This window comes from Accipiter gentilis, chromosome 16 (assembly GCF_929443795.1).
Source record: "Accipiter gentilis chromosome 16, bAccGen1.1, whole genome shotgun sequence".
Taxonomy (NCBI): domain Eukaryota; kingdom Metazoa; phylum Chordata; class Aves; order Accipitriformes; family Accipitridae; genus Astur; species Astur gentilis.
The window spans coordinates 29,944,356-29,971,601 of NC_064895.1; the positions used below are offsets into that span (position 1 = coordinate 29,944,356).

Consider the following 27,246-nt stretch of genomic DNA (forward strand, 5'->3'; position numbering starts at 1 on the left):
GCTGGGGACAGCAGGCAGGGGTGCTCCGTGAACCCCATCGGCCCCCACAAACCCACCAGAGAGCTCACAGGAGGAGGGTGAGGGGTGACATACCCACAGCCCCTCTCTGTCATGCAGGCGGGTGGGCAGATGCTCAGTTCCCACTCCTGCAGCATCCCTCTGGGTGCCTAAAAACAATCTCAGGATCAGATCCTGGACCTGCAAGGGGTGACCCCTGTGATCTGCTGATCTCCACCCAGCCTGGGCCTCTGCACTAAAGATCTCAAACCTCTTGTTTAATTCAGGGGTCCATCGTGTGATACAGCACCCAGACAAGAACCTCCCCAGGACACCTCAGCAGCCACGTCTGAGTCAACATGCAAAGCCCTTCCAGGGAGACAAATGAAATTTGGGGGAAATGATGCCATTAATTAATGTTGTCTTATAGTTCAAATAAATAGATCTCTCTTGCTGTTTGGCCTTTGCACCACTGGCTCAAAGTGACTTTCTTCTTTGTGGCTGCTGCAAACATCCTTCCCGCCCTATAAATGCTGCGTGGTTGATCTTGGCAGAGGAACAAGCCCTAAAAAGCATGCACGACTCTGTCTCACTGCAAACGATGACCTGACAGGAGTTTAAAGTGATTTTAGTAACGCACTAGAATACATGAGGACTTTCCCTGGTGTGTTAAACCCGAGCTTTTGAAGTGCTGCAGTAGTAAGTCCCCATCAGCTTGCTCTAACTGGATGAAATGTGCTGGCTGGGGAGTGAGGAGGAGATAAGTTTAAAAGGGTTATTTCACTTCAGATGTCAGCGAGTGGGGGAAAAAAGTCAATAAAAAGCTACAAAAAAACCCATCTCTGGGTTTCCAAAATAGCTGCTACAAAGAGCCCCTCATTGCTAAGCTACTTGTGTGTTTCGAATCAGACATGGGAATCAGACAGGAGGCTGGTTATGAACCAGCTGAGTAAGGAAGAGCCCGGGGATGTGGCTGGGGTGGAATTGGGGCGAGGACGCGAGGCTGCTCCTGTCCCTGGCAAGGCAGCAGTGACCAGGGCTGAGCTGGACCTCCAGCCTCTGCCCTCCCTCCCAGCAGCTCCAAGCTGGGGTAGGAGATGGACGTCTGCCCGTAATGGTGCAGAAGTGGGGTCAGGACCCCTTCTCCAGCCCCGTGGGCAAAAGCCACAGGCTGACACGCAGGGAAATACTCTTCAGAGGTAAGCAGATATTTCTCAAACACTGGCACAGCTTGCAAGGGTGCTCACTGGTTGCCCATAGGTGTCAGACCCCTCATGGATGGGTGGCATACGGGGCAGAGCCCCGGTCGTCAGCATCAGTGACAGACTCTGTCTGTGCCCTACCATGTCATCCACTTCCAAAATCACAGGAGAAAATATGTCTTCTCAAATAAATTAAGCAGGGCTAAGGCTGTGTGCTGCCCCTTGCCCACACTGGGACACTGTCCTACCAGCCCTGGCATGGCTTAACCCATCCTAACGTGCTCTCCATGGTGCATGAGCCCTCCCAGAGGATGGAAGAATTAAGTTCCCCTTCCTCCTAGCAAAGCAAATCCTCCCTAGAGTCATTGTCCTTGTAGTCAGTCATCCTGAGAGTAGTTTTCTTCCGCCAGTTTCTCTGGTAGCTTTTTGAAACCATGTCAGATTTTGCTGTGCACAGCATCCTAGGAAGGGGACTCCAGTGGTTTGGAAGAATTACCCCGTTGGGTTTGGTTTGAACTTGACAATGGCCACCTCCTGTGGTCCTGGATGAGACAGTGGACAACCGACCCCACCGACCCCCTGTCCTCTCTCTTCCAGGCTGACGGGCTCTATGTTGCATGGCTGTTTCTTGCACGGACGCCACGTGGACCTCCAGCTGCTCCAATACCCTTCCCTGAACCTTCTCCCGCTCCAGCATCTTACCCTCTCCTGCTCCTACTCCATCATCTCCTCCTGGAGGCAGGACAGCCATGCCATGCACAGGCAGCAGGGAGGGCAACCCCCTATGGGCTTCCAATGCTGCCTGCTCTGCTCTCCACTCTTTTCCTAATTATTCCTGGGGTCTGATTTGTTTTTTTTGGCCACTGCCAGCCACCCACCCGCTGTAAACCCATGGTCTGGCTGCTGGGTGGTACCACTGGGCTGGGAACCCCATGGGTGATTTAGCAGCATCTTCCCCAGAGACCCTCCTGCAGCCTTGCCTTCGTTACCTGGACGATTTCATGCTGTCTGCAAGCCCGTCACCCTGTCTGAGGTCACTGGTGACTATGCTGAAGTCTATGTGCTCTTCCCCACCATTGCAACACTTCAGCAGTTATCCCAACCCAGGCGAGAGGGTCCTGGGTGACCCCCCACCACCGCGAACGGAGCCCAGACTGGGACAGAGGTTCCCTTCACCCCCGGCAGATGCAGCAGCGTCCATGGGCACGGACAGAGCTGGGGGGGACATTTTGCCTGCCAGACGGTGACCCCGTCAAACGGAGCTAATCCCCCGCCTGCCCGCAACCTCAGCCCATTGATCATCCCAAATGGCAAGAGGAACTGCGTGGTGGGCAGCCGCCCCCTCTCCTTGGAGGCCATGGACAAAGAGCACCCCTGCCACATGCGGGCAGGTCCCCATGGCACACAGAGCCCGAGACAGCCGGCAGCCCCCTCTCCTTTATTTTCCTGTCACTCCACTCCCAGCTGGAAAACTCGGTTTCCACCGTGGGCAGGGTGGATGCCATCGCTTAGGCTCGGTACTCGAAAAAGCTGTCTCGGGTCTCTCTCTCTCGGGAGGTGACTCTCTTCCCTGAGGGGAAGGTCTGGTAGGTCCGCAGGTTCACCGGTGACACTCGCAGGAAATGCCAGTGGGTCTTCGCACTGAGCGGTGGGCTGGGGAGCAACAGGGCACCAAGGATGGTTACAGAGGTGCAGGCAGCAGGTACGGCGGTGCAGGCAGGGGTTACGGAGATGCAGGCAGGGGTTACGGAGGTACAGGCAAGGGTTACGGAGGTATGGGCAGGGCTCAGCCATAGGGGTGTGCTCCAAGGGCACTGGGGCACCCGCAGTCCTGGCACCGTTCACCCCAGCAGAGCTGCAGAAGTAGGCGAGCTTGCAGCCCCAAGAGAATTCTTCTTTTGTCCCCACAAGAGAACTTGTTCAGTCTCACCTTGTGCTGGGCTGATGCAACCCTAGGGCTCCCAATTCCTGAGCTCCCGCTGGCTCTGTCAGCTCCTGAGCCCCTCACATGCACCCAAAGTCTTGCTGTCACGGATCGCATGGGCACAGGTACTGCTTACTGATAAGTGCAAGGAAAACAGAGGCAGAACTGGGGTATTTTGTCTGTGCCATGTTCGGAGCTGGTGCTGCAAGGCCAAGCGATGCTCTCCTGTTTGCAAACACCCATGACCTCCAGGCCACAAATACTAATGCAGACCACTGCACGGGGAAGGACCCTGGGGATGGGGAAGTGCTTGAAGGGATAGAGGGAAAAGACAGATTACTTTTGAGGCCACCATCACTTGTGCCCCTTTGGGGACACGTTGCCTGTCCCTCCAGGAACAGGTCAAAGTCAAATCATTTCTGTGGACACGAGTCAGGGAGCAGCGAGGTACTCAGCAACAAGGAGCAGGGGTGCGTTAGCAGCAAGTCAGGGTCAGGATGAGGTCTGAAGACCGTGGTCGGGGTCAGACACAGCCCGAGAGCCACCCAGCAGCAGGTAGGTCCGAGGTCAAGCCCAGATCGGGTCCAGGTTGGAGTGGAGGAGGTCCAAGACCGGGCGCAGGGCCAGCTGTGGCACAGCTGCAAAGGTGGGGGCCCGTGATAAATCTGTGGCTTAAAAGCAGAACCCAAAGGAAAGGAGGTGCCAGCCATCACCTCCAGCTTTGCTCACAACAGCTCTTATCAGCGCTGGGGCTGACCTTGGCCTCTGCCAGCTAAACGCCTGGAAGGGGGATGCGCTCATGGCCCCGACAGCATCTGGTTTACTCCATGCGCTTTCATCTATCCTCCTCATCCCACACATTTCTCTGCCTTGCCGTGAGACCTGGCCTGGGTGAAGGACAGCCTCCCCCACTCCTGTTTGTTTTGGATGGGCACCGAAGGGTTGATATGAAAACATGAGCTGGCCTAGATAGCTACAGCACACCGCCAGGATGAAGCGCTCCATGCCCATCAATTAACCTCTTCTTTAAGCAGCTTCTCTGAGCTTCGCACACACAATTTTGCAGAGTCCCAGGCTTCCAGGGCTGGCCATAACCAATTTCGCTGCTGTGCTCACAGCATGGCCATGACTTCCCATCTCGCAGCAAGGAGGGTCCAGCCACCTCCTGGGCTCTGCAAGCAGGAGAGCGGCCAGCGAGGCAGAGGCAGCATCCAGCCCCCCTGGTCGGTGCCTGTGGTGCTGTGGCCGGTCTGAGGCTTCTCCGTGCAAGGAAGACACGGACATACCGCAGCAAGGGCCACCAAGATGGGCTGGAGGACCTGATGTGGACCAACCCCACCTGGAGTCCTGTGTCGGGCTCTGGGGCCCCCAACATAAGAAGGACATGGACCTGTTGGAGCAGGTCCGGAGGGGGGACACAAAAATGATCCGAGGGCTGGAACACCTCTGCTGTGAGGACAGGCTGAGAGAGTTGGGGTTGTTCAGCCTGGAGAAGAGAAGGCAAAATTGTCTACAGCTACCTAAGGGTAGGTAGCAGAGAAGAGAGGACCTAGAGAATGTGGAGATGCAGGAGGCTGGAGGATGCACCTTGAATTTCGAGGTGCACGCTGATAGGAGCAGTGATAGGCACAAGTTACAGCATAGGCAGATCCAGCCAGATATAAGAAAAATATATGAAGATATTTTATCCGAAGCCCTCTGAAGATGAATGGAGGGGTTTTTTTCCCTGGATTTTACACTCCTGTTGGATCACAGGAACACGGCACTAGAGGGCACCCGCGTATTTCTGCGGGCAGCTGGCTCCAGCTGCCTCCCACCGCAGCTCAGCTCCCAGGCCTGCACTGGCAGCTCTGTAGGTGCATTTTCAGCCCATTTCGGGTGCTATATAATCATCCCAGGAGGCCAGTGTTGTGCTCAGAGCTCAAGGCAAGAGGCTATTTTGGATGCCAGCTATAACCCGCATTGGTCCAGAGCAACACATTCCTCTGACAGCTCCCCTGGTCCTTGGAGGGTTGAGCAGGGCAGTGGGGGCTGTCAGTGCCATGGGTGTCCATGGGTGGTGGGAAAGGTCCCAGGGAGCAGCAGAGCCTGCAGGTATCCCATAGTAACGAGGAGGGGAGGAGATGGGACAGGGGGCCCCCAGGATGCTGCTCCCGTTTTTGTGAGGGCTATGAAATAAATAAACATCCAGGATTTCAAACACACAGCCAGGATGCTTTCTTTAAAAAAAAAACCAAAACCCTGGGACTGCTAGGTTGGGAAAGAAGCCTCAAAGCCTGGCACACCTCCCACTTTTTCTTTCCTTTCAAGTTAATCTGGCTTCTTCTGCTCTCATTTTTCTGAAGACAGAAGGTTTGGGTGAAACAGAGAAGGAGGATTAGGCTCGCACTCCCCCATACTTCTCCAGTTTCATCCCACTAGCCCAGACCTTGGGATTTGGGTGCCACCATGTCCTAGGGACTGTCCACAGGGCTGTCGGTACTCACAGGTCAAGTGGATGAGGATATCTCTCCTTTTCCTTCGAGGGCAGCACAAAGTAGGGAAGGACATACAGCATCCCGCTCTTGTCCCGGTAAAACTCACGATGCTGCTGGGTCAGCTGCAGATAAAAGCAATCACCCAGGCATTTTGGCTGAGTCCAGTGTTCCCAGTCACGTTTGCACCAGCATTTTGCAGGGCTTACTATCGCAAAGCACGTGGCAATCACCTCCCCGCTCTAAGCGTGCAGAAACACCGGTCACAGCCCTACTCCCAAGCTGCCCTGCCTCAGACACTCGGGCTGCTGCACTAACAGGCAAATTAATAAGCAGCATCTGTGTTCCCATCATTAATTTGGCAGCTTGGCTTGAATTATTCGTGATGCATCGTAAGGTGTCAGCAAGAAATGGGCCCTGCCGTGGCCGGGGCAGGGGGGGCTCCTGCAGCCAGACGCTCCCCCTGCTTCTCAAATGCTGAGTTATCTCAGGCGCTTGTGCCCGCAGGTCTCTGCCCACCGCTCTGCGGACAGTGCCCGTTGCATTCAAGACCCTCACCCTGTGCCCTGCCCTCCGGCATGCCAGCCCGTGGAGACAGGGGTCCTGGAAGGGGCAGAGCTGGCTGCTGCAATGGGGGGGCTGCTCCCCACGCAGCACCTGGGAGCGGCAGCCCCGGCTGCCTGATAAATACACACGGCGCACTCCCCCATGAACACACACACACGTGTGATGCCGGGGATTAAACCCCCTCCAGCCGAGGCTTGTTTCAGTTTTGTGAGCACCCAAACACACGAGCTGCCTGGAATCAAATTTGGCTGCTGAGGGGGCATCCCTGCCTCCTGCCTGCACATGGATTTCGGACGGCGAGCCTCACCGTGTGCAGGCGGCACAGGAGGGGTCATCTCTCCGCAGCCCCTGGCAGCTAGTGGGACACTGTGGCCACCCTGGTTCCCCTCCATGGTCCCTCGTGTCCTCACCTGGTAAAACCTGCTCAGCTCCTGGGACCGACCGCCGTCCAGGCTGAAACGGGTGCGCAGCGGGGTGCGGGGGCACGGGTCCCGGTCCCCTGCTTGGCATGCCATCACGGTCTGGAGACCCTGGGGGTATCTCATGGTGGCGTTCCCACGGGTGTTTCTGAAGGAAAACATTGCGTTTGGGATGTGCCTTCAATGCCTGCGTGGGAAATGTGGTCAATGAGGGCCATGCTGGGGCTTTCCAGGAGCAAGGAGCTCCCCTCTCCTCCCTCAACCTGCAAAATGCCTGTGGGAGCCAGCACCCACCTCTCTGGGTTTAAATAACGCTACTTTAGCAAAAAAACCCACATTTGATGCACAGTGTTGCATCTGAGGATAAACTGCTGCTCAGGGGATCCTGGTGATGGAAGGAACGGTGCCTTCATGACCCAGGACATATCCCATTTTCCTTTTCCCTTTTGAGCACTCTTCCTTGCATTTTAGAGGTGCCCCGGGCAGGGAGCTGCTGCCAGCAGAGCAGGGTTCACTGCATCCCCGGCCGGCCATGCACCCGAGGAGTGGGAAAGGGGAGCAGCTGGTCCCTCTCCTGGCAGAAAACCTGCAGGAAAAGGGAGAATGAATGGGACCCCTCCATTCCAAGCATGCAGACCCCCAGCATCCAGGAGAGGTCACCACGCGTTTTGGCCAGCTGTCTTCTGGTGGCCTCACATCCCACAAACCACAGGGTTTCAGGCTGAGGACGTGGTACCAAACTCGGCTCATTCCTACCGGGCAGCTCGCGGAGGGCTCAGGGCTGATGGGGAGATGCTGCAGAGCATCTCAGGGGACCAGCCTTCTGCTGGGACGGTCCCAGAGGCCCTCTGATGCTGTCTCCCATAAAGCAACCAGGAACCTCTCTCAATCAGGGAACAGCCCCACAGATGCCCCCTTTCCAAAACCCAAGGCCGGGCTGGGGCAGGGAATTCATCAGGACGTGGCGCTGGCTGGCCCTGAAAACAGGGGAGGGCTGTACAGACTCATTTCTACCACTTCATCTGCCCCATGAAGACATTATTTGGAAGTTCCCTTAGCGCTTTGCACGCTCAGAGCTGAAAATCCAGTTATCACTAATAATGAGTGGTAAAAAAATAAACTATATTTGCCCCTTCAGCCACCCTGGAGATCTCATAGGACTCTCTGTGTGTTCCCAGAGCATGGATATATGTCATTATTCTCCCGCCAGCTTCTCGCAATGGCCGTGAGCAGTTGGGTTTTCTGCAAAGCCTCATGTGTCGAGACAGTGCCATGTTTCACAGCAGTCAGTGGAAACTGCTTCTTTTCACCAAGTAAACTCACCCAAGGCATATTGGAGTTAATTTTCCTGCAGTCTGAGATTCTGAGAGCCTATAACCTGAAACCAGTGTTTCAGCTGGTGCAGGAGACCTTGGCTCTGAGCACAGAGCTGTACCATTCTGCAAAAGCCAGGAGGAGAAAAGGAATATCTAAGGGAAAAAGAAGGAAATATAACCCTTTCCCCTAGCTGCCAGCGCAGAGAAAACAGAGCTGGCAAAGAAAGGAGATAACTGAAGGCGAAAATCAATGACAAACTACTTAGCGCATCCCCTGGTCAATGAGACCCTGGGCTTGCTGAGTCCTGTGCCTTATGCCCCCCTCCCCAGCGATGCTGCCACAGTTGTTTTTCGAGTCTGGGTGGATGAAACCACTGTCCTGCTGCCTGGCCCGCAGGGACCGGCCTTGGTGGCCCCAGCAGCCTCCCGTGCTGAGCCCAGTCCCTGCCCGGTCCTGCTGCGGGGACAGCACTAACACCCAGCAGACACCCCAGGTACAAACACAAGTTCATTTGTCTGGCAGACAGCAAGATTCCACTTAGAATTCTGGGACAAACACAGCACAAACCCCCCAGTTTTCCCATCCATTATATAGGACTTTTTCTGCCTGACCCTGCCCAGTTACCATAGTGTAGCTTGAACCTGGAATGATGATTTGCACACCACAAATTTGGCTCATATTTGAAAAAGATTGGGTACCAGGGGTTTTGCTCATTTAAGGACTCAAATGATTTTTCACAAGATAAGGTCATTAATATGGATTCTGCTTGCCGTGGCCACTGGTGCAACAAGGCCATCAGGCCACCAGTGGCCAGACCCAGCCCAGCATCGACCGGCCGCAGTTTGCTTCACCTGATCCACAGGACATTTAAATACCCTGCCTTTGACAGAAAACACCCTCGTTCACCAACATACAGGACGAGAGCGCTGTGCTGGCCCGTTCCCTCTGCTCAGCCCTGGTTTAACAGCCAAATAACGAGCATTTCTCTTCTCTGAGCCTCTTGAGACACAAAGGGGATGACGTGCAGCTGGTGACACAGCCCTGCAATGCTGTTCACCTCTATGGGTATCAACGGGCCACAAATCCAAAGCAAAGCAGTAAAGACAGACATCTGATATGCAAGTACCCTGCTGCTTGCCACCCTGGGAATATTTGTGTGAACAGGTACAGGTGCCAAAAAACGTGGGATGCAACTTAAGCGTGCGAGCACCCGTGCAGTCAGGGCACCCAGCCTGGAGCCCAGGGCAGGCAGAGCAGAGCCCAGCGCCCGAGCATGCAGCTCAGGACATTTGGGTGTTTGTCTCTGCAGCGTGGCTGCAGTTTGCTGTTTGCCAGAGCAGCTGAAGAAGAGAAAAGGTGAAAGATTTGGCAGCAAACCCGCTTCGGGGTTGAAGCCGTGAGATGTGAACTGGGAGTGGGCTGTCAGCTAGAGCACTGGATGGTTGACTGATGCTCTGGAAAGACCAGAGGAAAACATTTGTATACATATACATATAAAAATAAAATATGCATATATCTCCTACAAATATAGCTCTGCCTGTAAGGGAGAAATGGAACTCCAGCAGGCTGGAGAGAAGCAGCGAGAGGGATGGATGCCAGCCCCACACATAACCCCACCAGCAAGGAGCCCGTGGGTGCGGGTGCACCTCCTGGGCGCACGGGACACGTAGCCTTGGCACCCGGCCTGGCTTTATACCAGGGGAAAGCTGCCAGGGACAGGCATTACCCACCCAGGGCAAGGGCATCCCGCGGCAGTTTGGACCAGCCCTGGCCGCAGAGGAATCTTTGCTTACATGAAACAAAAGGAGACATGAAAACAAACAAGAGAAGAAGGGGGAAATATGTGATGATGGGAAGGGGCTGGGGAAGCTGCCTCACCCGAGAGGGCAGGACAAGCTGAAACTCGCTTAGACAAGAGACATTTGGGGTCTATTGGGGAGAGGAAAAGCCCCCAAAGTCCTTCCAGGACCAGGCGGGTGTTTTGGTAGGGTGCACTTGAGAAGTCTGCCTCTCTCAAAGGCTGCATGCATTATTCACTGCCCTCATGCGATATGCATGAGGAGGTGAGAAAATCCACCGCTCTGTCCCTCTACAACCCCCGATAAAGAAGACAACCCCTGACCCGTGTAAAACAACCCGAGGGAACGCGCAGACGTGGGGTTGCAAGAGCAGAGCAGTCAGGAGACGGAGTCCCTGCAGTACTCGGCTCTTACAGCCCGTCTTAAACGCGGTCCGGTCACGGGAAGGGTGCAGGGTGCCTGGGGCAAGGTCCCAGGACCCGTGAAGGGTTCCTGGGGCAGGGTGCAGGATCCGTGAAGGGTGCAGTGTCCATAGGGCCGGGTGCGGGGTCCCAGGGTGCGGGTCTGGTTGTGCTCAGCCCCTACCCGCTGCCAGCCGTGTCCGGGCTGTGGAGGGTCCCTGCCTTGCAGCTGCCCCCAGAACTGTCCTGGCGGTTTCTGCCTGGCCCAGCCGGGTCACAAACACCGTCACTGGGCAACGGTGGGAGTCCAGCAACACCCCTGGCCGCCCCCGCACCCCGCCGGGACCCTGAGATACCCCGCACCCCCCTCGGCACCCACTCTTGACCGTGTTCAGCACCCACCACTTGCACCCAGCCAGCCCTCACCGCTGCGCCCACCCCAGAACCCCCTGCCCTGGACTCTCCTGCTGCAGGGGATCCAGAAATATCCCCAGGTTTGCATTTTGTTAGGCTTTGGGTGGTTTTTTCCCACCCCCAGCTCCTTGTGTAAGGGGAGTAGTGGGCTCTGTTCCTGCCCCAGGAGGGCAACCAGGGACCTGTCCTGGAAAGGCTTTGGGAAGGGTCAGTTGCCTATAAAGAACCAATGTAAAAAAAATAATTGCACACAGAGATCTGCGTGTTCTAGTAAAATAATCCTTGCTTGTAAGGGGCACTGGAAGGTGTGGGAATTGGAGGGGCTGCTCTTGATTTGTATTTAAGCTCTGAGGTATTTCAAATAAAAAAAAAAAAAAACAAACAGGAGAGAATAAGAGAAGGAAAGAAAATAGAAATCCAGGGGCTTTCAGCACCTGCCTCACGCTAGGACATTACAGTGCCAGCTCTGGAGAAGGTCTCCCAGCCGCTTTCTCTCCCAGCTGGGTTGTGAAGCAGAGGCATGTGTTGGTCTCACCAGGCTGTGCAGCCTCAGGTTTCAGCATTTCCAAAAGCCACGTGCCATTGCTTCCCTCGAGGACGGATCCACTGGGGAGTCGATGGGCTGCTCCCAGGTCAAGCCGTGCATCCCCGTGAGCTGGACCCTGCGGCTCAGTGGTCAAGCTGGCCAGGCTTCTGCTGCCACCTTCTCTAGTTCCCAGTGAGACGTGGATTCAGCCACCGTGGGACTGGGGAGAAACTGGTGGGGTGGGATCCATCGCTGGGAGTTTGCTACAGGCATGGGAGACCTCATGCAGAAAACCACTGCATGTCCTTACAGCTGGCTCCTCTCTGAGAGGAGAGATGAGGTAATCTCGGTTTGCTAATTGCACTGAATTCAAGAAAATGGGAAACCCCCCATGACAGAATTAAAAATAATAATAATAATAATAACAATAAAAAAATCCACTCATTGAGAGCTGCTGCATTGCTACAGCTGCTGAGTAACAAGTACAGCTCTGGCATTTAAGAAGGAATGAGAAGGTTGTCTGGCTCCCTGTGGGCTTGTGACCCGGCATCCGCACGGCTTTCCAATCCGTCTCGGAGGATACAATGGGAAGATAAGAAAGTAAACGGAAAATGATGCAAAAGGCCAGACGGATTTACCAAAAGTCAGTCCTGCTAGACTGACTAGTTATTGTTATTGTTATTCATCCTTGTTATTCATCCTCCAAGGCTCCAGCTCAGTCCTTGTCGCTGGGGCAAAGGGGCAGCATCAGCACAAGGAAGAGCAGGGCCAAAAAACAGTGAGTCCAACGGGAAATGAAGAAATGCACATTGCTGTCCCTCAGGGCAAGGAGGCTCTGGCACTGCTGCCTGCACCTGCGGGCCCTGGGCTTGGTCTGAGGAACACCTGCATTGCAGGAGAAAGGGGGTTTTCTGCTCCTTTTTTGTGGTGCCTTCAGCTACAGCCTCTTTGCCACCCAGGCAGGGCTCCCCTCCGGGCTGATGGTGATGGAAAAGCTGGTTCGGTCGCTGCTCCTGTTCTGCAGGACTTGGGACTTTAGCTGCCGATGGGGAAGAGGACCACCATCGCCACCAGTGACCTCGGCAGAGAGCGGACCCAGCGTGGGAATCTGCAGAGCTAAGTGCTGCAGGCTTTGACAAGTAAATAAAGCAGCCTGGAGGAAAGGGCAGGGAATATTTCTCTTAGCAAAATCACCCACTGGAAAATGAAATCCTCTCCCTCGTCGCACAGAGCCGCTGCGTGTCCCGGCTCAAGAGCTCCCTGGCAAGGGTATTTCCTACGTCTGAAAGGAGCCCGTCAGCCAGAGCTGCACGATTGCTCTCTGCTTCCTCTCTCCACCCTCTGCAGCATCGCCCTGCCAGCACCGCTGCCATACTAACACGCTGCCCCAAAGCACACTGTCCCCAAATCCTGCTGTCCCCAAAGCCTGCTGCCTGCAGCCGGCTTCGTTTGCCTCTTCACCGGGCTCTGCCCGGCGCTGCCTGCATCCTCCCGGGAGCGAGGAGAGCAGCGGGATGCAGTGCAATCTGCTGGGACACCTGACGGCTGCGCCTCCAGCGCAGAACCATCTCCCTGCCCACGTCTGGCAGGAGGAGACCCCCCGGTTATTGCTGATTTCACTAAAACACCAAATTCCTGCTCGGCGGGACTCAAGAAGCATCACTGTGCTGGTCTGCAGATGCAAGGAAAGGGGATGGGTCAGGCACCCGTTAAGGCTTTCTAGCAACTGGAAGAAAATTTGGAGCGGATTATTCGGCACATTTATTGCGGGTATGTTACTGGAAGGAGAACTGCCTTCTTCAGGCTGTGTTACCGCAGCCTGGATCCGCTCAGGCTAGCGGGCTCCTGGGGATTTTACGCAGCAGCCTGGATGGCAAGAGAAGAGAAACCTAACGCAGGAAAACATACAGCTCTGTATAGGCACTCACACTCTTACACAATATATTAGCATCGCCCATTAGCGTTTAAACGTCACTCAAAGCCTGTCCCAGAGATTCCTGTTGAGGAAAGGGGCCAAAATCAGCCCCCAAGTGCGGTGTCTTTGTCCGACTCTCAGGCAACATGAAAAAAATGGGAAACGAAAACCACAACAGCTTTCTGTAATTAATATAGAGGATTTCAGTGGTTTGACAAATGGGGAGGCTGATATGATTTTTCCAAGCGTGGGAAGAGAAGAGCTGGGAAAAAAAATAGAGAAAAAGAGTTAAGAAGAGAAAATTTAATTAATTTTGGACTTAACGTTCCATAGCATCATAAGGCTATTGCTTCAGCATGTGCAATTGGATTTATTTCAACGGGATCCTGGTGCTGTGGGAGGTGTACGCGGAAGGACTAGTTAAGGCCTGATTCTGCCATGGCAAGAAGTGCCTTCCCCCTTGCCTTTGGTGTAAAGCCATAGTAAATAAGAGCAATCATCAGTGATTCAGAGGTGGGTGTGTAATTTTGATCACATGCAGCGATGTGAAAACTGCAGAGACATTGTGAAAAACTGGAATTAATGTTTAAAAAAGGCATTTTCTCATCTTGCTCAGTCACAGGCAGGCCTCTTTAGCTCTCAGGCTGGAGAGAGCATTTTTAACACACCGTAATTTGACAGTCCTTGTGTTTTGTCGACTTTGTTGCAGTTGGGTTCCCGTGTTGCTCCTGCTCGTCTTCATTATCCAATTTATGAGTATAATGGGTGGATAAATCACCAGGGGGGCAAGTGTAGATCCTCCACCATCCAGAAGAGCATTGAGCTCTAGAGGTGTCTTCAGCTACGAGAGGATAAACTTTGCTGAGTTGTAGCATCCTAAGAGGATGCCAGCAGCTGAAGGGCAGTAGTTTCTTGCGCTGCTTTCAGCGACTACAGGCACCAGATTGCAGTCAGATTTAATGCACCATATTAAAGACCCCTATGCATATCGTCTCCTGTCTTAATTTCTTCTTTCTCACTTTGCTGTGTCTCTTTAAGTCTGCGAGTAAAACTATGGGTTATCACTCCCCAAGAGCCTTCCACGTGTGCTTTTACAGTAGGAACGGTTAAATCATGTCTGGGATTTCATACAAAATAAAATCAGGAAAAAAGTAGTCATGGTCCTTATCAGGTCCTTCAGGCTGGTGTTTTCACGATGGCCATCCAGCATAACCTAACCGCACGCTGCAGCTCTAAGCGATCCCTCCTACTGCCTCTTGTAACGAATATCTTCAGCCAACAGCCCTTCCGCTGGATTTTTTTTTACTTAGTTATCTACTTTCTGATATTGAGTAAGAGGTTTAAAATTAACTACATGATGTAGCAGGTGTTTTCTGTGGTACTTGTGCTTTTAGGGCAACGTGGGTTGCTCTGAAGATGCCTCCTAGAAACGCTGGTGTAATTTGCTTGCTCTCGAACCGGGTGAATTGGAGAGGTGGAGCTGGGGGCGATGAAGGTGAGGCCATCTTCTGCCACAAAAGATGAGCAGTATTTGGCTGAGGGGTTTCACGTGGCTGTTACGTCCCACTAGAGCTGCTGCCTTCACCGCCACCTCCTCCGTCCGTGCTGCAGCACTCTCCCCTCCGGGCCATGCTGCCAGGAGGTAATTATGAACATAGTGAGAAACGGCCCACACTGTTAATCTCCACAAGTTCTGTCACTCTCGTGCACTTATGAATGAGCATAACGATCTTTTCCGCTGGCAGGAGGACAGCAATCCAGACTCACTAACAGAACCTGACGTGGTAGATGGAAACAAATGTCTTATTTCCAGTTTTTTATTACCCATTTGCGAAGGTTTCACCCTCGCTTCTCTCTCTCTGATGATGCTGAAGGTCTCCTGGGTTTACGCTTCACCACAGATGGATTTTTCCTGGAAGTGCCCACGCAGGAAAGGCAGATGTGTGAGGCTCAAAGGCCCTTGCGTCTATGTTCTTCCTCTTCCCAAACTTGCGTGTTAGTTGTCTTCCCTGAAATAACGGACAAGTTTAAGACCCCAGGAAAGGTGTTCATGAGCAAACCTACAGGCAAGACCCGCTCCAAACTGAGCCTGCAAGCCCAGATTGTAAAGCTATCACTTATGTCTGGAAATTCCACTTAATCCTGTTGAGGTTCAGCCTAGCACACGGCAAACACGCAGAGCGGAGCGCGGAGCACGCTGCAGCTCGGATAAGCGCGCGGTAGAGCGCGGCACTGCCGACGTTTAGGCAGCGGCTCTTCCAGGCTGGGATGCCACAGCCCCGCGGTGTGCCGACGCTGCCTGCGCTGCCCAGGACCTTTCTGCACCCACCCAGCACTGCTACCAGACATGTCCCATCCTCCGGTCCAAACTTGTTCATGGTCCAGCTGAAGGGCTGTGGTCTAGCGGCCCTGCTGCCATAGCCGTGAGCTGTGCAGGCTGGTCTTAGCTCTGCCTCCCACCACTGCTGGCTGTCACGGCGGAGGGGGGACATGGACAACAGCCCACCCATCTCTTGCGCCTGACCCCAGGAGATGCTGATGACAGTGTGGGATCCCTGTGCTGCTGGCCCTTGGTGGTCCCAGGCAGTGGGGGGGGGCTGCGTGTGGTCTTGTCCCAGAGGCTCCAGCGCACCCGGGGAGCCCTGCCTCAGTTTCCGCACTCACAGTCATCTCCTGCAAGTGGAGGGGGAAGTTCCCTGCAGAGTCCCATCACTCCCCCCAACCACCCACTTTCCCAAGGGAAGGGAAGGAAGAAAGGAAGGGAAGGGAAGGGAAGGGAAGGGAAGGGAAGGGAAGGGAAGGGAAGGGAAGGGAAGGGAAGGGAAGGGAAGGGAAGGGAAGGGAAGGGAAGGGAAGGGAAGGGAAGGGAAGAAGGGAAGGAGGGAAGGGAAGGGAAGGGAAGGGCAGGAAGAAAGGAAGGGAAGGGAAGGGAAGGGAAGGGAAGGGAAGGGAAGGGAAGGGAAGGGAAGGGAAGGGAAGGGAAGGGAAGGGAAGGGAAGGGAAGGGAAGGGAAGGGAAGGGAAGGGAAGGGAAGGGAAGGGAAGGGAAGGGAAGGGAAGGGAAGGGAAGGGAAGGGAAGGGAAGGGAAGGGAAGGGAAGGGAAGGGAAGGGAAGGGAAGGGAAGGGAAGGGAAGGGAAGGGAAGGGAAGGGAAGGGAAGGGAAGGGAAGGAGAGGGCGGGCGGTGCCGCTGCTGAATAATTCAGCGCTGGGGGGAACACCGCCCCGCGGCTCCGCGCACCGCCCCGCGCTCCGGAGCGCAGCCGGGAGCGCAGCGCGGCGCCGCGCATCGCACCGCGCATCCTACCGCGGCCGCGGGCACCGCACGGCGGGCAGCCCGCACCGCTCCGCGCCGGGCCGCGCACCATGGCTCTGCTGCTGCAGCTCCGCACCGTCTCCGGCCTCCGCGGCAAAGCCGACCGCATCGCCAAAGCGGCTTTCCGAGGTAGCTGGGGTGGGGGGGTGCCGGGGGGCTGTCCCGGGATGGGTTGGTCCCTGCCGCCGCTACTCCCTGCCTCAGTTTCCCCACCGCGGCCGTGGTTGGGTTGGGAAGGGGGGATGCGAGCCTGACAGCTTTAAGGGCTGCGCACCCCTCCCTGTCTGGGGCATGAGCCCCCCCCCCCAGCCACCAGAGCTGCTCTTCTGGGGTCTCCCCGCCTGCCGGCACCCAGCCTGGGACACTGCAGCCCCCACGCTACCTCCCCTGCGGGCAGCCCCTGGGGAGGGGGATTCAGCCAGGGCAAAGTAGGTGAAGTCCCAGGGTGACACCCCCCCCCCCCCTCCAAGGAGCGGGACCGTGCCCCAGCTGGAGGGAACTGGGCTCCTGCCGTAGGGTCAAGGGCTTGGTCATGAAGCTGTGCCACCAAGAAAGTGTCACTGGAAGGGCCAGGAGGAGAACTTGCCTTGTGCCGGGACCCGACGTGTGCCTGGATTTCTTCTAAGGATGCTGCAGCTTTGGTTTTTCTGCTCAGATCCGCACCAGCTCCAAAGCTTTCTAAGGGAAGCTTGCAAAAGGAGCAAAAACTCTCCGGGGGTGCGTACCCTCAGCAGCAGCCAAACCTTTTCCAAGTCCCTGAGGGCTTGGGGAAGCCTCTGCGTGAGCTCGCTGTGTGGTGCCGGATCCATCCCCCAGCGTGCGGGAGCCCACCAGCAGGCAGAGGCGGGCGTGGGATGGTTTGACAGCACCAGGAATCAGGAATAGCAATCCTTTTTCTTGGCAAATGTGCCATGGGAGAGCGGGGAAGCAGGTATTTTCATGACCTCCAAGCCAGGCCAGCCAGCACTGCCTGAAATGGCCTTCCCTGCACTGCCTTAATGACCATAGTGTCCTTAAAAAGGTGTAAGTAGCCCCTTATTTCCCTGTCCCTGCCTCCCAGCATCAGTGCAGGGGCAATTAAATAACCTCTGCAGGAACAGATCGTATCCCCGGCTGACGGTGAAGCCTGGAGCCATCCCAGCCCTAAGCCACCCCCCGGCAAGCCCCCACCTCCTGCCCTGGCAGTGGAGAGGGGGGATCTGCAGGAGAACCAAAGGCCACTGCGGGTTTTCCCAGTGAGCCCCGGGAGGACCCATGTTTCCAGTCCTGAGCGTGCCTGGCCCCTAGCCTGGGACACAATCCCTGTAGGATGTGCAGGAACCATCCCTGCTTTCACACCTTTACTTAAGAGCCACTGTGAGACCCTGCGGTCCAACCGATGGGCAATGGGAATGACACCCACTTTGAGTTGCTTTGGGATCAATGCTGTGCCTGCTGCGCTCCTGCAGCCCTGGGCTAACCCCTGCCCTGGGATGGGATGGGGTTGGATGGCCCGGCAGGATGGCCTGGACCCTCAGAGCCAGACCCAGGAGAACATCCCGCTGTGGACGGTTGGGTTTTGGTGCCAAGATCTCTAGAGGGAAGAGTCTCCTGCCTTTCCCCAGTGACTCTAGAGGGAGCTTTAGACCCCTTTAGCATGGAGTGAGGTGACCTCCACCGGTCTGGCATCCCTCAGTGCTCCTCACAGCAACTCACAGGTTGAGTGTTGTGCTGATACTCCTCAGTACCCTGGTTTTCCTGGAGTTACTGAGCGTTGCAGAGAGGGATGCTCTTCGCTAGTCAAGCTGCCATCCAGCCTTCTGCCTCTCCTCACCCACCGGCAGCACAGCCTGGGGCGTTTGGGCAGAGCTCCCCGAGTGGTTCGTTCAGCCACAAGTATCTATTATTGCACAAGAAGAAGTTAAAGAAAGAGTTTGACTCCAGTGTGACAGGCTGCCATGTGCGTTTCTGCAGGTGGGCAGTGCTCTGAAATGCTGCTTGACTTCCGCTCAGGTGGGAGATGAATAAATCACAACCTTGATAAAAGCATTCCTGAGAAAAGGGCTGAGAATGACAGCTGTGTGGGATGGCTATGGAATAATGCTGCTTCTCTTCTCCCAGGGATGCCAGCACTCCTGGCAGCCCCTGTGAGCCGTAGCTGCACTATTTGCATTTTGCAAATAGGAGAAACTGAGGCACAGGCAGGAGCTCCCAGTTCTGGACCCATGGGAGCAGCCAGGGAGAGATGCCAGGTTATCCAGGTCCCAGTCTGGAAGTGGAAGGGAGAGGTAGCCAAAAATCCACTCCTACCTCTGAGCATCAGGGATTCATCTCCCACCATGGTGCTGGATTTGACTCACCAAATGCCCAGGGAACACTCGTACCCTGGGAGGTTGCGGGGCGGGGGGTGGGTAACCAACAAGATCCCTTGACTTTATGACCCTCCCAGTTATTCATAGGAGATTCGGGGCTGGTTTCGAACTTCAGTGTCTTGTAAGGTACACATCGCTCCACAGCAGCTGCCCTGAGCGTGCTCCAGGCTGGCTGAAAAGGGCTCTAAAGCCCCAAATCCAATGCCATTGCAGCTCCCCAGTTCTCCACCTCTTTGCAGGTGAAACTCAGCTAGGGGTGACTTTAGGATTTTCTGCAAATACTTGCTCTTCAGGCTGGCTGCAGGGGAAGAGCAGAAAAATGGTGAATTTTCTTCAGCCTGCCCATTTTGGGGGTGCTTGCTCCTGTTCCCCAGTGGGGTCTGAGCTCATACAGGGTCACTTGCCCATAGCAAAGTTTTCACTCTTAGACCAGCCTAATTGCATTTGCAAAGGAGGGGACTTCTGCCCCAGTGCAATTAGAGTGCTTGTCAGCTAATTGATCACAGATGGAGTTATAAAGAGCTTCTTGGCGAGGCTTCCTCTCTGGATTAGTGTGTGTAAATGAGGGAGATAATTCATGGATACCTCCTGGACCACCACTAGGCACCAGTGGGTAATGATACTGCTGTAATGAAACATCACCGTGATGCTCGCTGGACTGGGAGAGGATGGGGCAGGGGAGTCCCACCGTGTTGGCTTGTCTTAAGTCCTGCTCTGCGGAGAAATATTTTGGGTGGCAAATTGTCCCCCTTAGAGTGCCTTCTCCCAGATACTGTTTCCTATGTGTGTTCGCTTGCAGCCGATTCACCCCCTGACCCGTGCACGTCTCCTCATTAGTTTGGTCCCGTATCTACGTGAGGGTGCTCTGCAGCTTCCCCTTGAGCTCACACCACGGCTGAGATGCTGGCTGTGCCTCTGGCACGTGATGCCTTTTCCATCACCTGGGAGGCTGGGGGGTCCTAGAAACATAGAATCATGGAATGGTTTGGGCAGGAAGGGACCTTTCAAGGTCACCTAGTCCAACCCCCTGCCATTCAACCAGATCAGGTTGCTCAGAGCCCCGTCCAACCTGACCTTGAATGGTTCCAGGGATGGGGCAGCGACCAACTCTCTGGGCAACCTGGGCCAGTGTCTCACCACCCTCAGTGTAAACACTTTCTTCCTTATATCTAGTCTGAATCTGCCCTCTTTTAGTTTAAAACCACTACCCGTTGTCCTATCGCTATAGGCCCTGCTAAAAAGTCTGTCCCCATCTTTCTTCTAAGCCCCCTTTAAGTACTGGAAGGCTCCTGTAATGTCTCCCCGGAGCCTTCTCTTCTCCAGGCTGAACAAGCCCAACTCTCTCAGCCTGTCCTCACAGCAGGGGTGTTCCAGCCCCCTGATCATCTTTGTGGCCCTACTTCTGGTGGCTCCATCCCAGTGGAGGACTGGTCCCATTCCCATTCCCCATCCAGGTTCCCTTGCTTTGGGTGAGGAAGGGCTGGGCTGCATCCCACTGCAGCTCCCATCCCACTCCAGTGAAAGCGAGGAGGGAACCAGCACTGGGTCCTTTTGCACTGGGAGGCAGCCAGTGTGCACAGGGCAAGGGTGGGCAGCCATCCCACAGCCCTCGAGGCTTGTGGGTCTCCTCCACCCTCACCCAGAGTCAGCTGGCATGAGAAAAATACAGTGCTCTGCCTATATCGCCGAGAAACTCAGCGGGATACAGGACTTACCTTCTGGGTTTGCTTTACCCAGGTCGGATGTTGCAGACAGCAGAAAGCCTGACAAAATGATTTTCTGGCTCTTCTTGGGTAATAGTTAAATTAGAAAGGGATGGGGCATTCCCTGTCAAGAGCCGTGTCAGCAGGATGTCTCAGTCTTTGGTAAAACGAAGTAAAAGTTGACCCTGCAGCAGTAAGGGGTACCCTGGCATCCACTTACCCTGACCACGGGTTGTCTGTGCAATGCTGGGCCCAAACCAGGCTCATGCACAGAGATGTTTTTAATTACCCAGGAGACAATTTTCTTTTCTGGAAGGGAAAGCCTCACTGTGATTCAGTGATTAAATATTAGCATTTTTATAAGTTTTCCTCCTGCAGTGTTATGAAGTGGATATTAACTAGAAATATTGATTCAAGGGAGTGTGTGTAGCTAAGGTTATCCTACCGAGAGCAGCTGAAAGCATGGGGCAACCTAGGAGCTGGGGCTCCTTGGGAAAACCTGATTACTTCAATAACTAATGCACATGCTTGGCTGCTCTCCCTGGGCTTTCCCTCCACAGTAGCTTTTCCTCTCATCCCATCGCTGACGAGGGGCTTTCGAGGCTCCCCTGCCTGCACAGGCAGAGCAGCCTCAGCTCCTCACCTTCCCCAAATCCCTGCCCCGGGACAGTGCCCGGCAGATCCGGGGGTGCGGCGGTGGAGGGATGCTGCCGTCGGGGTGGGGACGCGTGGCTGCATCCACGCAGTTGGACTCAGACCTGCAGATCCTCTGCTCTGTGCAGGAGCTGGGGTGGTTTTCTTGGGGTAGCCGGTCCTAAGTCTCATCCCTGGGGTTCGAGCATGCTGCTGGGGTGTGTAACCTGCATCCCAATACCCCGAAGCTTGAGGACCCCCTGTTCAACCAATGCAGAAACTGCCACCATCCCCCTCCCCTTGCTCTGTTTCATCTGCTCTGCAATAGACGGGACAAGACTTGAGCACACCAATTAAGTGTACTCCAGAAAAAACTTCTTAATCAGCTCTTAAAAGAGGTTAATATGGTGTATAGTGCCGGTGCGGGGGAGCTGAAGCTGGGTTCACCCTCTTGTGTGGGCTGTCCCCCGCTTTGCAGACACGCACACGTGCCTGCAGTGCTCTCACACCTTCGCAGACGCCTTTTCCCCACCCCAGGCGATGCCCACAGACCGTGTGCCATCGGGGCCACCCCTGCAGACCCCGACCCTGGGGTCTCGCTGCCGCCGGTGCTGTGCAGCTCCCACCCCGTGTCTGCTGCTCTGGCTGCGCCTCGCCTGGCGGCAGCCAACCTGTTTTTCTTCTCCCCTCTCCAGGGCTCTCCTTCTACACCCGAGTGCTTGAAAACTGCGAGGACGAGGCCAGGTTTGATGAGGTAAGAGAAGACGTGTTTTCTTCCCGGTCTGTCTCACACATCTGGTTGCTTTGCCGTGACCCCCTTTCTGGAGAAATATCCCCGTTCCCCAATTTAAGTGTGTTGGCATCTTCATTGTCTGCTCCAGGGTTTCTCCTGGCAGGTACCAAATGGGTCTCTTGGCTGTGGTTTGGCTGGGGCTGAGGACACGGGCTGAGGACATGGGCTGAGGACACAGGCTGTCCTGTGACCTGGGAACAGCCCTACAGCATTTCCCCATGAGGCGATTAATTAAAAAAACAAAACCAACAAAAAAACCCCTACCCTGTTGTTTGCACTGAAGTTTCAGGAAAAAATTTCTTGTCTCCACTGGCAAATCCCACTGGGCTCTTGGCTCTCCTTTTCCTCGTCTCAGGGGGAAAAACTCCTCCTTGTTTTAAATCCCTGGTGCGTCAGTTGATGCTCACCCTGGCAGCCTCCCCCTTCGTCTGCATCCCTCAGCTTACACCAGATAACAAACCAATTGATCTGCTTCAGGTGCCGATCGGATTCTGTATTGGCCTTCAGTGCTCAGTTTGGGGCTTGGAAAGGGACAGAGAAGGATTTGAAACCCAAGATCTGTGTGGTTTTAAAATACAGCCTTTTCTTAAGCAGTTACCAAGCAAATATTCTGAGATGACTGAAATAAGGTCACCCACACAAGCAGGGAATAGAGTTGCTGCTAAGTCACATTCAAAATGGAAATATACTTTCAAAAGAGAACGGATATTTCCTCTGATTGCTTTGTGTTTCTCGTAGAAGATAACCTGTTCCCAGGGGCTGGAGAATACAAGAGGCTATGAGGAATATTAAGATCTTTTATCGCTTTCTAAAGCTTTTCCCACCTTTAGCAAATAAGGTTTTGTCCTGGTTCCAGGCATGGGATGTTTTTATGTGGTGATAAATCCCATGGCGTTCCAGCCTGCGTGGCCAGAAGCACACCCGCCTCCTCCCTGCCCCTGGCATGGGTTAGTCCTCATTCCAAGTTTTAGGGGAAGAGCTTAATCTCAAGCTCCCCTAAACTGCCAGGGAGGATTAAGGGTCAGGGGAAGCCTGCGTAGGATCTGCCCCTCATAGCTCCCGGTTTGCATGGGATCGGTGAGGCACGGCAAGAAGGCGGCTGGAGATGTGGTTCCAACCACGCTCCTCGAAGCTGAGGCAGCTGGGGGAAGCTGCTGATGGTAACGAGATGGAGATTTCTATACATCTGCACACAGCAATTTGTTAGTATAATAACCGATTTGAATAACAACCACGGAGGTGTGCACTGGTGGAGCTGCCTGTGTCTCAGAATCCTTTGTGATCTGAATGAGGAGATCGTTCCCTGCCGGGGCTGAAGAGCTGGAGGCTCCGCGCGCTCTCTCAGGCTCTCTCAGGCTCGGTGGGTGCCGGATGGCAGCTGCTCCGAGTGCTTGGTGCTGCACAGTGATCCTGGAGCATCCCAGCCAAGCTTGGAGCATCCCAGCCAAGCTTGGAGCCCCCTGCGGTCCCAGGCAGCGTGCAGGAGACAACGGGCACTCGGTGCATGTCAGGACAAGGACTAGAGAGCTTAAAAGACAGCAGGTATAAGAAAGCCTTGAGCTACAGGTGTATCTTAGTGTGTATCATATTTTCTTCTAGTGCCTCTTACTGCATCTGTGGGGATGAGCCCCAGGCTGTCCCCATCTCTCTCTTTAGATCATGTTTATTACAGTTCCTGCTGTGAAAGCCTCAAGTAAACCTGGTTAGAATCAGCCTGGTAGTATCTACACAGTGAATTGCAACAGAGTGAGGCAAGCTGATTTGGAGCAACCTTGCATGCCTGGACCAAGCCTTGGGCTCTTCTCATCTCCTTGCGCCGGGTGATAGGCGATGCATTGGCAGCAGCTAGGCTGTACCCAGCTCCCGGCTCCCACACACTGCAAATACCCTGATTTTTCTCATCAACCACTTGGCTCCAGCCGGAGGAAACTCCAGCGTGAATCAGAGGTTACTTTGCGCTGGGGACCAAGGTCAGCACGGAGCCCTGGCAGAGATGACACGAGGGTGTGCAACTTCTGGTCGCTCCAGGTCTTGAGACCTGCCAAAAAAGAGTAATCCCAGTGGTTTTCAAGTTAAGCACCTTCTTAAGTCTTTCCCACATCGGTAGGAGAGTGCTCATGCCCTGACCGACTACCCCATCAGTCAGGCTTTTATCCTCTGGGTCACGCAAGGTCTTCACAGCATCTAACAGATGAGCCGGCATGTGTGTAGCCACTCCGTGAGGCATTCCGTTACCTAAACGTGTGCTAATGCCATGATGTGTTCTGATAGTTTGATGTGTTCCGACGGCACGGAGCGAACAACACAAAAAACCCCGCAGGAAGCGACGCGGGGGACTGCCGGTGAGATCGACATTCCTGCAGGTCGGAGGGGAAGGCAAGCCTACGTTTCTGGGTTTGCCTTCCCAGCTTTGCTGGGGGCTTGCTGGGAATTCAGCCACATCTGCAAGATTAGCCCAAGTGGGCCATGCCTCCTGTACGGCTAGGAATGGGGCACCTGCAGCTTGCCCTCCTCTGTAAATTGCGGAGATCTCTGTGAGAGCAGTAATACCGGTGCTGTAGCCCTGCCGCACGCTGGGAGGCTGAATGCTGGTCCCTGCTTGCGCATAGCTGGTTACTGGGGCTGAGAATAGGTAGCTGCCTTTAGGAGGAACAGGCTGGACACTTGCACAGATGCATCGTCCTTATCATGTAGGGCAGAGCACAAGCCACAGCAAAAGAGGTGCAATCCTGTTTCTTCTTCCCTTATTAAATCTCTCGTTATCTCGGGCTGCTGAAGGACTCCCTGATGCAATGGCCACGGACACCAAACCTGCTGTGAGCTAGGGAACGTGTCTTGAGCTGCCTGGGGTAATTAGCTGATGAGGCTATCCAGGAAAGCAGATATTTCCCTTTGAGTGTACACACAAGGCAAGTTATCGTGCCACTGATGACAAGCCCAGCTGATGAACTTTATCGAATAAAATTTTATTATTGCATCACTGCAGCACTCAACTACTCCTCTGCTATTCCCCCACACAAGGCTATCACACGGAGAGCTTTTGCAGGGAGGTGGTGGGTGCGTGTGGTCTGTAATGCTTGCGATGCACAAAATTGAGCTGTCCTCTAGGTGAGCCCTGATGGCTGGAGCAGTATCAAGGGGTCTGCCTGGGGGCACTGCCAGTTCGGGACAGTTGAAGATGAGCAGGAGGGTCTGCCTGCCCTCCAGTCCCTCTGCAGAAGCGCTTTTATTCCCTCTTCAGCTTCCTAGTTCTCCTTGAACTTTGCAATGAATTAATACCCGTGGGATGAGAGGTAGGGTGTTATTTCAGATTACTCTCCAGTTACCCCGTGCACCCTCCTAGTGCTCACGTGGTTCCTTGCACTGATCATTTATGAACCAGAAGCTTCAGAAATGACCCCATTTCCTCCTGCTTTCCTCTCAAAATGGGGTAAAATGGTGACCTTGTGTCTGGGGGGTGATTTGGATGGGGGGATGTCTCATCCCCCATGTGGGGAAGGCTTCCGAAGCTGAGCCGGCCGATCTCTCATCTCTGTGAGAGGAGATGAAACGGCGTGAGGATGAAGAGGATGCTCCCTCCCTGCAGCAAATTCATATTAGGTTCATGTGAAGCCGAAGGTTTTTTTGACAGCACTAATGAGGACATCAGCCTTCCCTGCCACCGCTTAACATTCATGAGGATCCACTACCAGGCTGAATTTGGGCTGCCCCAGTGGTTTCCATTTGTTTGGTTTCACTCTATTCCTTTTGCAATTATTTTTATTCATTGTTTAATGAATTATGCAAAGCCTGTGCTGCTCCAGAGCCTGGGGAAGATGATCTGCTGCCTCTTCCAGAGGGTATGTACGGCACTATGGCTGTATTTGACTTAACTGGGACCAGCTGCATTGTGTCCTGCCTGCACCCCAAGGGGTTTCTTCTTAGAGGAGCTTGTCCCGCAGCTCTTCTGCAAAAACCCACAGGAGGGAAGGGGACTCCGGTGACGGTGCTGGGCATGGAGAGCTGTGGATGGGTCCTGTGTGGTCTTCCTTGCCTGCATTCAGTCTCTCCTAAAGGGTCCGGGACAGGCTTAGGTGCTGCTGTCGAGACCCAGAGCTGCAGCCCTGACCCAAACATCTGGAAATGCCCCCGATTAATCAGGCTTGGAGATGATAGGCAGCATGAGTGTCCAGCCGAGGATCCCAGGTGCTGCAGAAAAAGGGGTGACATGGCTTAAAAAGGGGTGGCATGGCTTGCAAAGATGCCCTTTCCCAGCTCCCTTGAAGCAGCATCAATATAAGTGTCTGGCTTCTGCATTCTGCCAAGGCATTTCTCTGCCTCTATCTTTTTTTTTTATTCCCTTCATTAATAAAACCAGATAAAATCGACCCAGCAGATATCACTTGCTTAGCTTTGCACAGGGCTTTTTAAAAGGATTTTAACAATAAAACCAGTAAGGAGAATAATCAGGCAGTCAGCCAGGGAAGGAGGAAGGGTACTGAAAGCAGGGAAGTATTTGGGAGCAGCCCCAGCCCCAAGCAGTGCCGCGGTGGTGGGTGTGCTCCCGGACCAGTGCTGCTGGCGTTTCCTAATGGGACCAGTGGGGAGGGAGCAGGGAGAGTATCCCATGGGCGTTCAGGATGGTGCTGAGCCCCATTCTGAGAGCTGCTTGCTATCAACTTGGCTATCAACAGCAGTGCAGGCACTGTGAGATGCTGATCTTAGCTGTGCACCCTCTCCCTCCCTCTTCCACATCTGGCACACAGCTGGATCAGACCTCATGGGCAGTGCTGGCATAGCTCTCCCCCAGGGATGGTTTTTTCCTGGCATGTGTCCGGGAGCATGAGGCATTGGTGTGGGCAGGGAAGGGGTAGCAGGGGCTTCTCCAGCCACCCCACTGTAACACCACCCCCCCCACCACCCCATCACAACAGTGTCTGGTAGCTCAGGATCTTGTTCTTCACTTTCTGTGGTTCCCTTGAGCCTTAAATGCCGGCTGGTTGCCAATTCTCACCTCTTTATTTGGTGCATCATGCTTGTCTTTTCTCCCAGGACTGCATCCCCAATACCTTCCCTACAAAAATGTGAAGTAAGAGCAATTATTTCATAGAATGGTTTGGGTGGGAAGGGACTTTAAAGGTCATCCAGTCCAACCCCCTGCCACGAGCAGGGACACCTTCCACTAGTCCAGGTTGCTCAGAGCCCCGTCCAACCTGACCTTGGATGGTTCCAGGGATGGGGCAGCGACCACCTCTCTGGGCAACCTGGGCCAGTGTCTCACTACCCTCACAGTACAGAATCTCTTCCTTATATCTAGCCTGAATCTCCCCTCTTTTAGTTTAAAACCATTACCCCTCGTCCTATCGCTACAGGCCCTGCTAAAAAGTCTGTCCCCCAATTTCTAGGCAGATCATTGAGAAGGAATAAAATGGGTTTGTGGATCATACTATTACTTTAATAATGACGTAGTACTTAGACCATGCCATGGCTGGAGGGATTCCTGATGGATATGAGATCA

The 27,246-nt window shown here is 54.3% G+C and overlaps 2 protein-coding genes across 19 annotated transcripts in view; one reads left to right on the plus strand and one right to left on the minus strand.

Moving 5' to 3' along the window:
• Positions 1-2,707: 2,707 nt before the first annotated feature.
• Positions 2,708-6,709, minus strand: FAM166C (family with sequence similarity 166 member C). Its single transcript, XM_049819446.1, has 3 exons — positions 6,575-6,709; positions 5,610-5,722; positions 2,708-2,852 (listed from the first exon to the last, which is right to left on the minus strand). Exons 1-3 carry the CDS (start codon positions 6,707-6,709, stop codon positions 2,708-2,710), a joined length of 393 nt encoding a protein of 130 aa, XP_049675403.1.
• A 9,561-nt stretch (positions 6,710-16,270) lies between these two features.
• OTOF (otoferlin) overlaps positions 16,271-27,246 on the plus strand; it is a 105,044-nt gene continuing 94,068 nt past the window's right edge. For all 18 annotated transcript variants that reach the window (XM_049819053.1, XM_049819033.1, XM_049819034.1 and 15 more), the window contains exons 1-2: positions 16,271-16,398; positions 21,652-21,710. In XM_049819053.1, the coding sequence (XP_049675010.1) occupies positions 16,320-16,398; positions 21,652-21,710 (138 nt within the window). In that variant the 5' untranslated portion in view covers positions 16,271-16,319. The remainder of the gene's footprint in view (positions 16,399-21,651; positions 21,711-27,246) is intronic.

What these genes read in the sequence shown, in the direction of transcription:
- FAM166C (XM_049819446.1), bottom strand. Translation starts at nt 6,709, where the DNA reads ATGAGATACCCCCAGGGTCTCCAGACCGTGATGGCATGCCAAGCAGGG. An exon ending in AGCTGAGCAGGTTTTACCAG is followed by an intron (nt 5,723 to 6,574) that starts GTGAGGACACGA and finishes TTTTATCTGCAG; the next exon opens with CTGACCCAGCAGCATCGTGA. An exon ending in TATCCTCATCCACTTGACCT is followed by an intron (nt 2,853 to 5,609) that starts GTGAGTACCGAC and finishes GTTGCTCCCCAG; the next exon opens with CCCACCGCTCAGTGCGAAGA.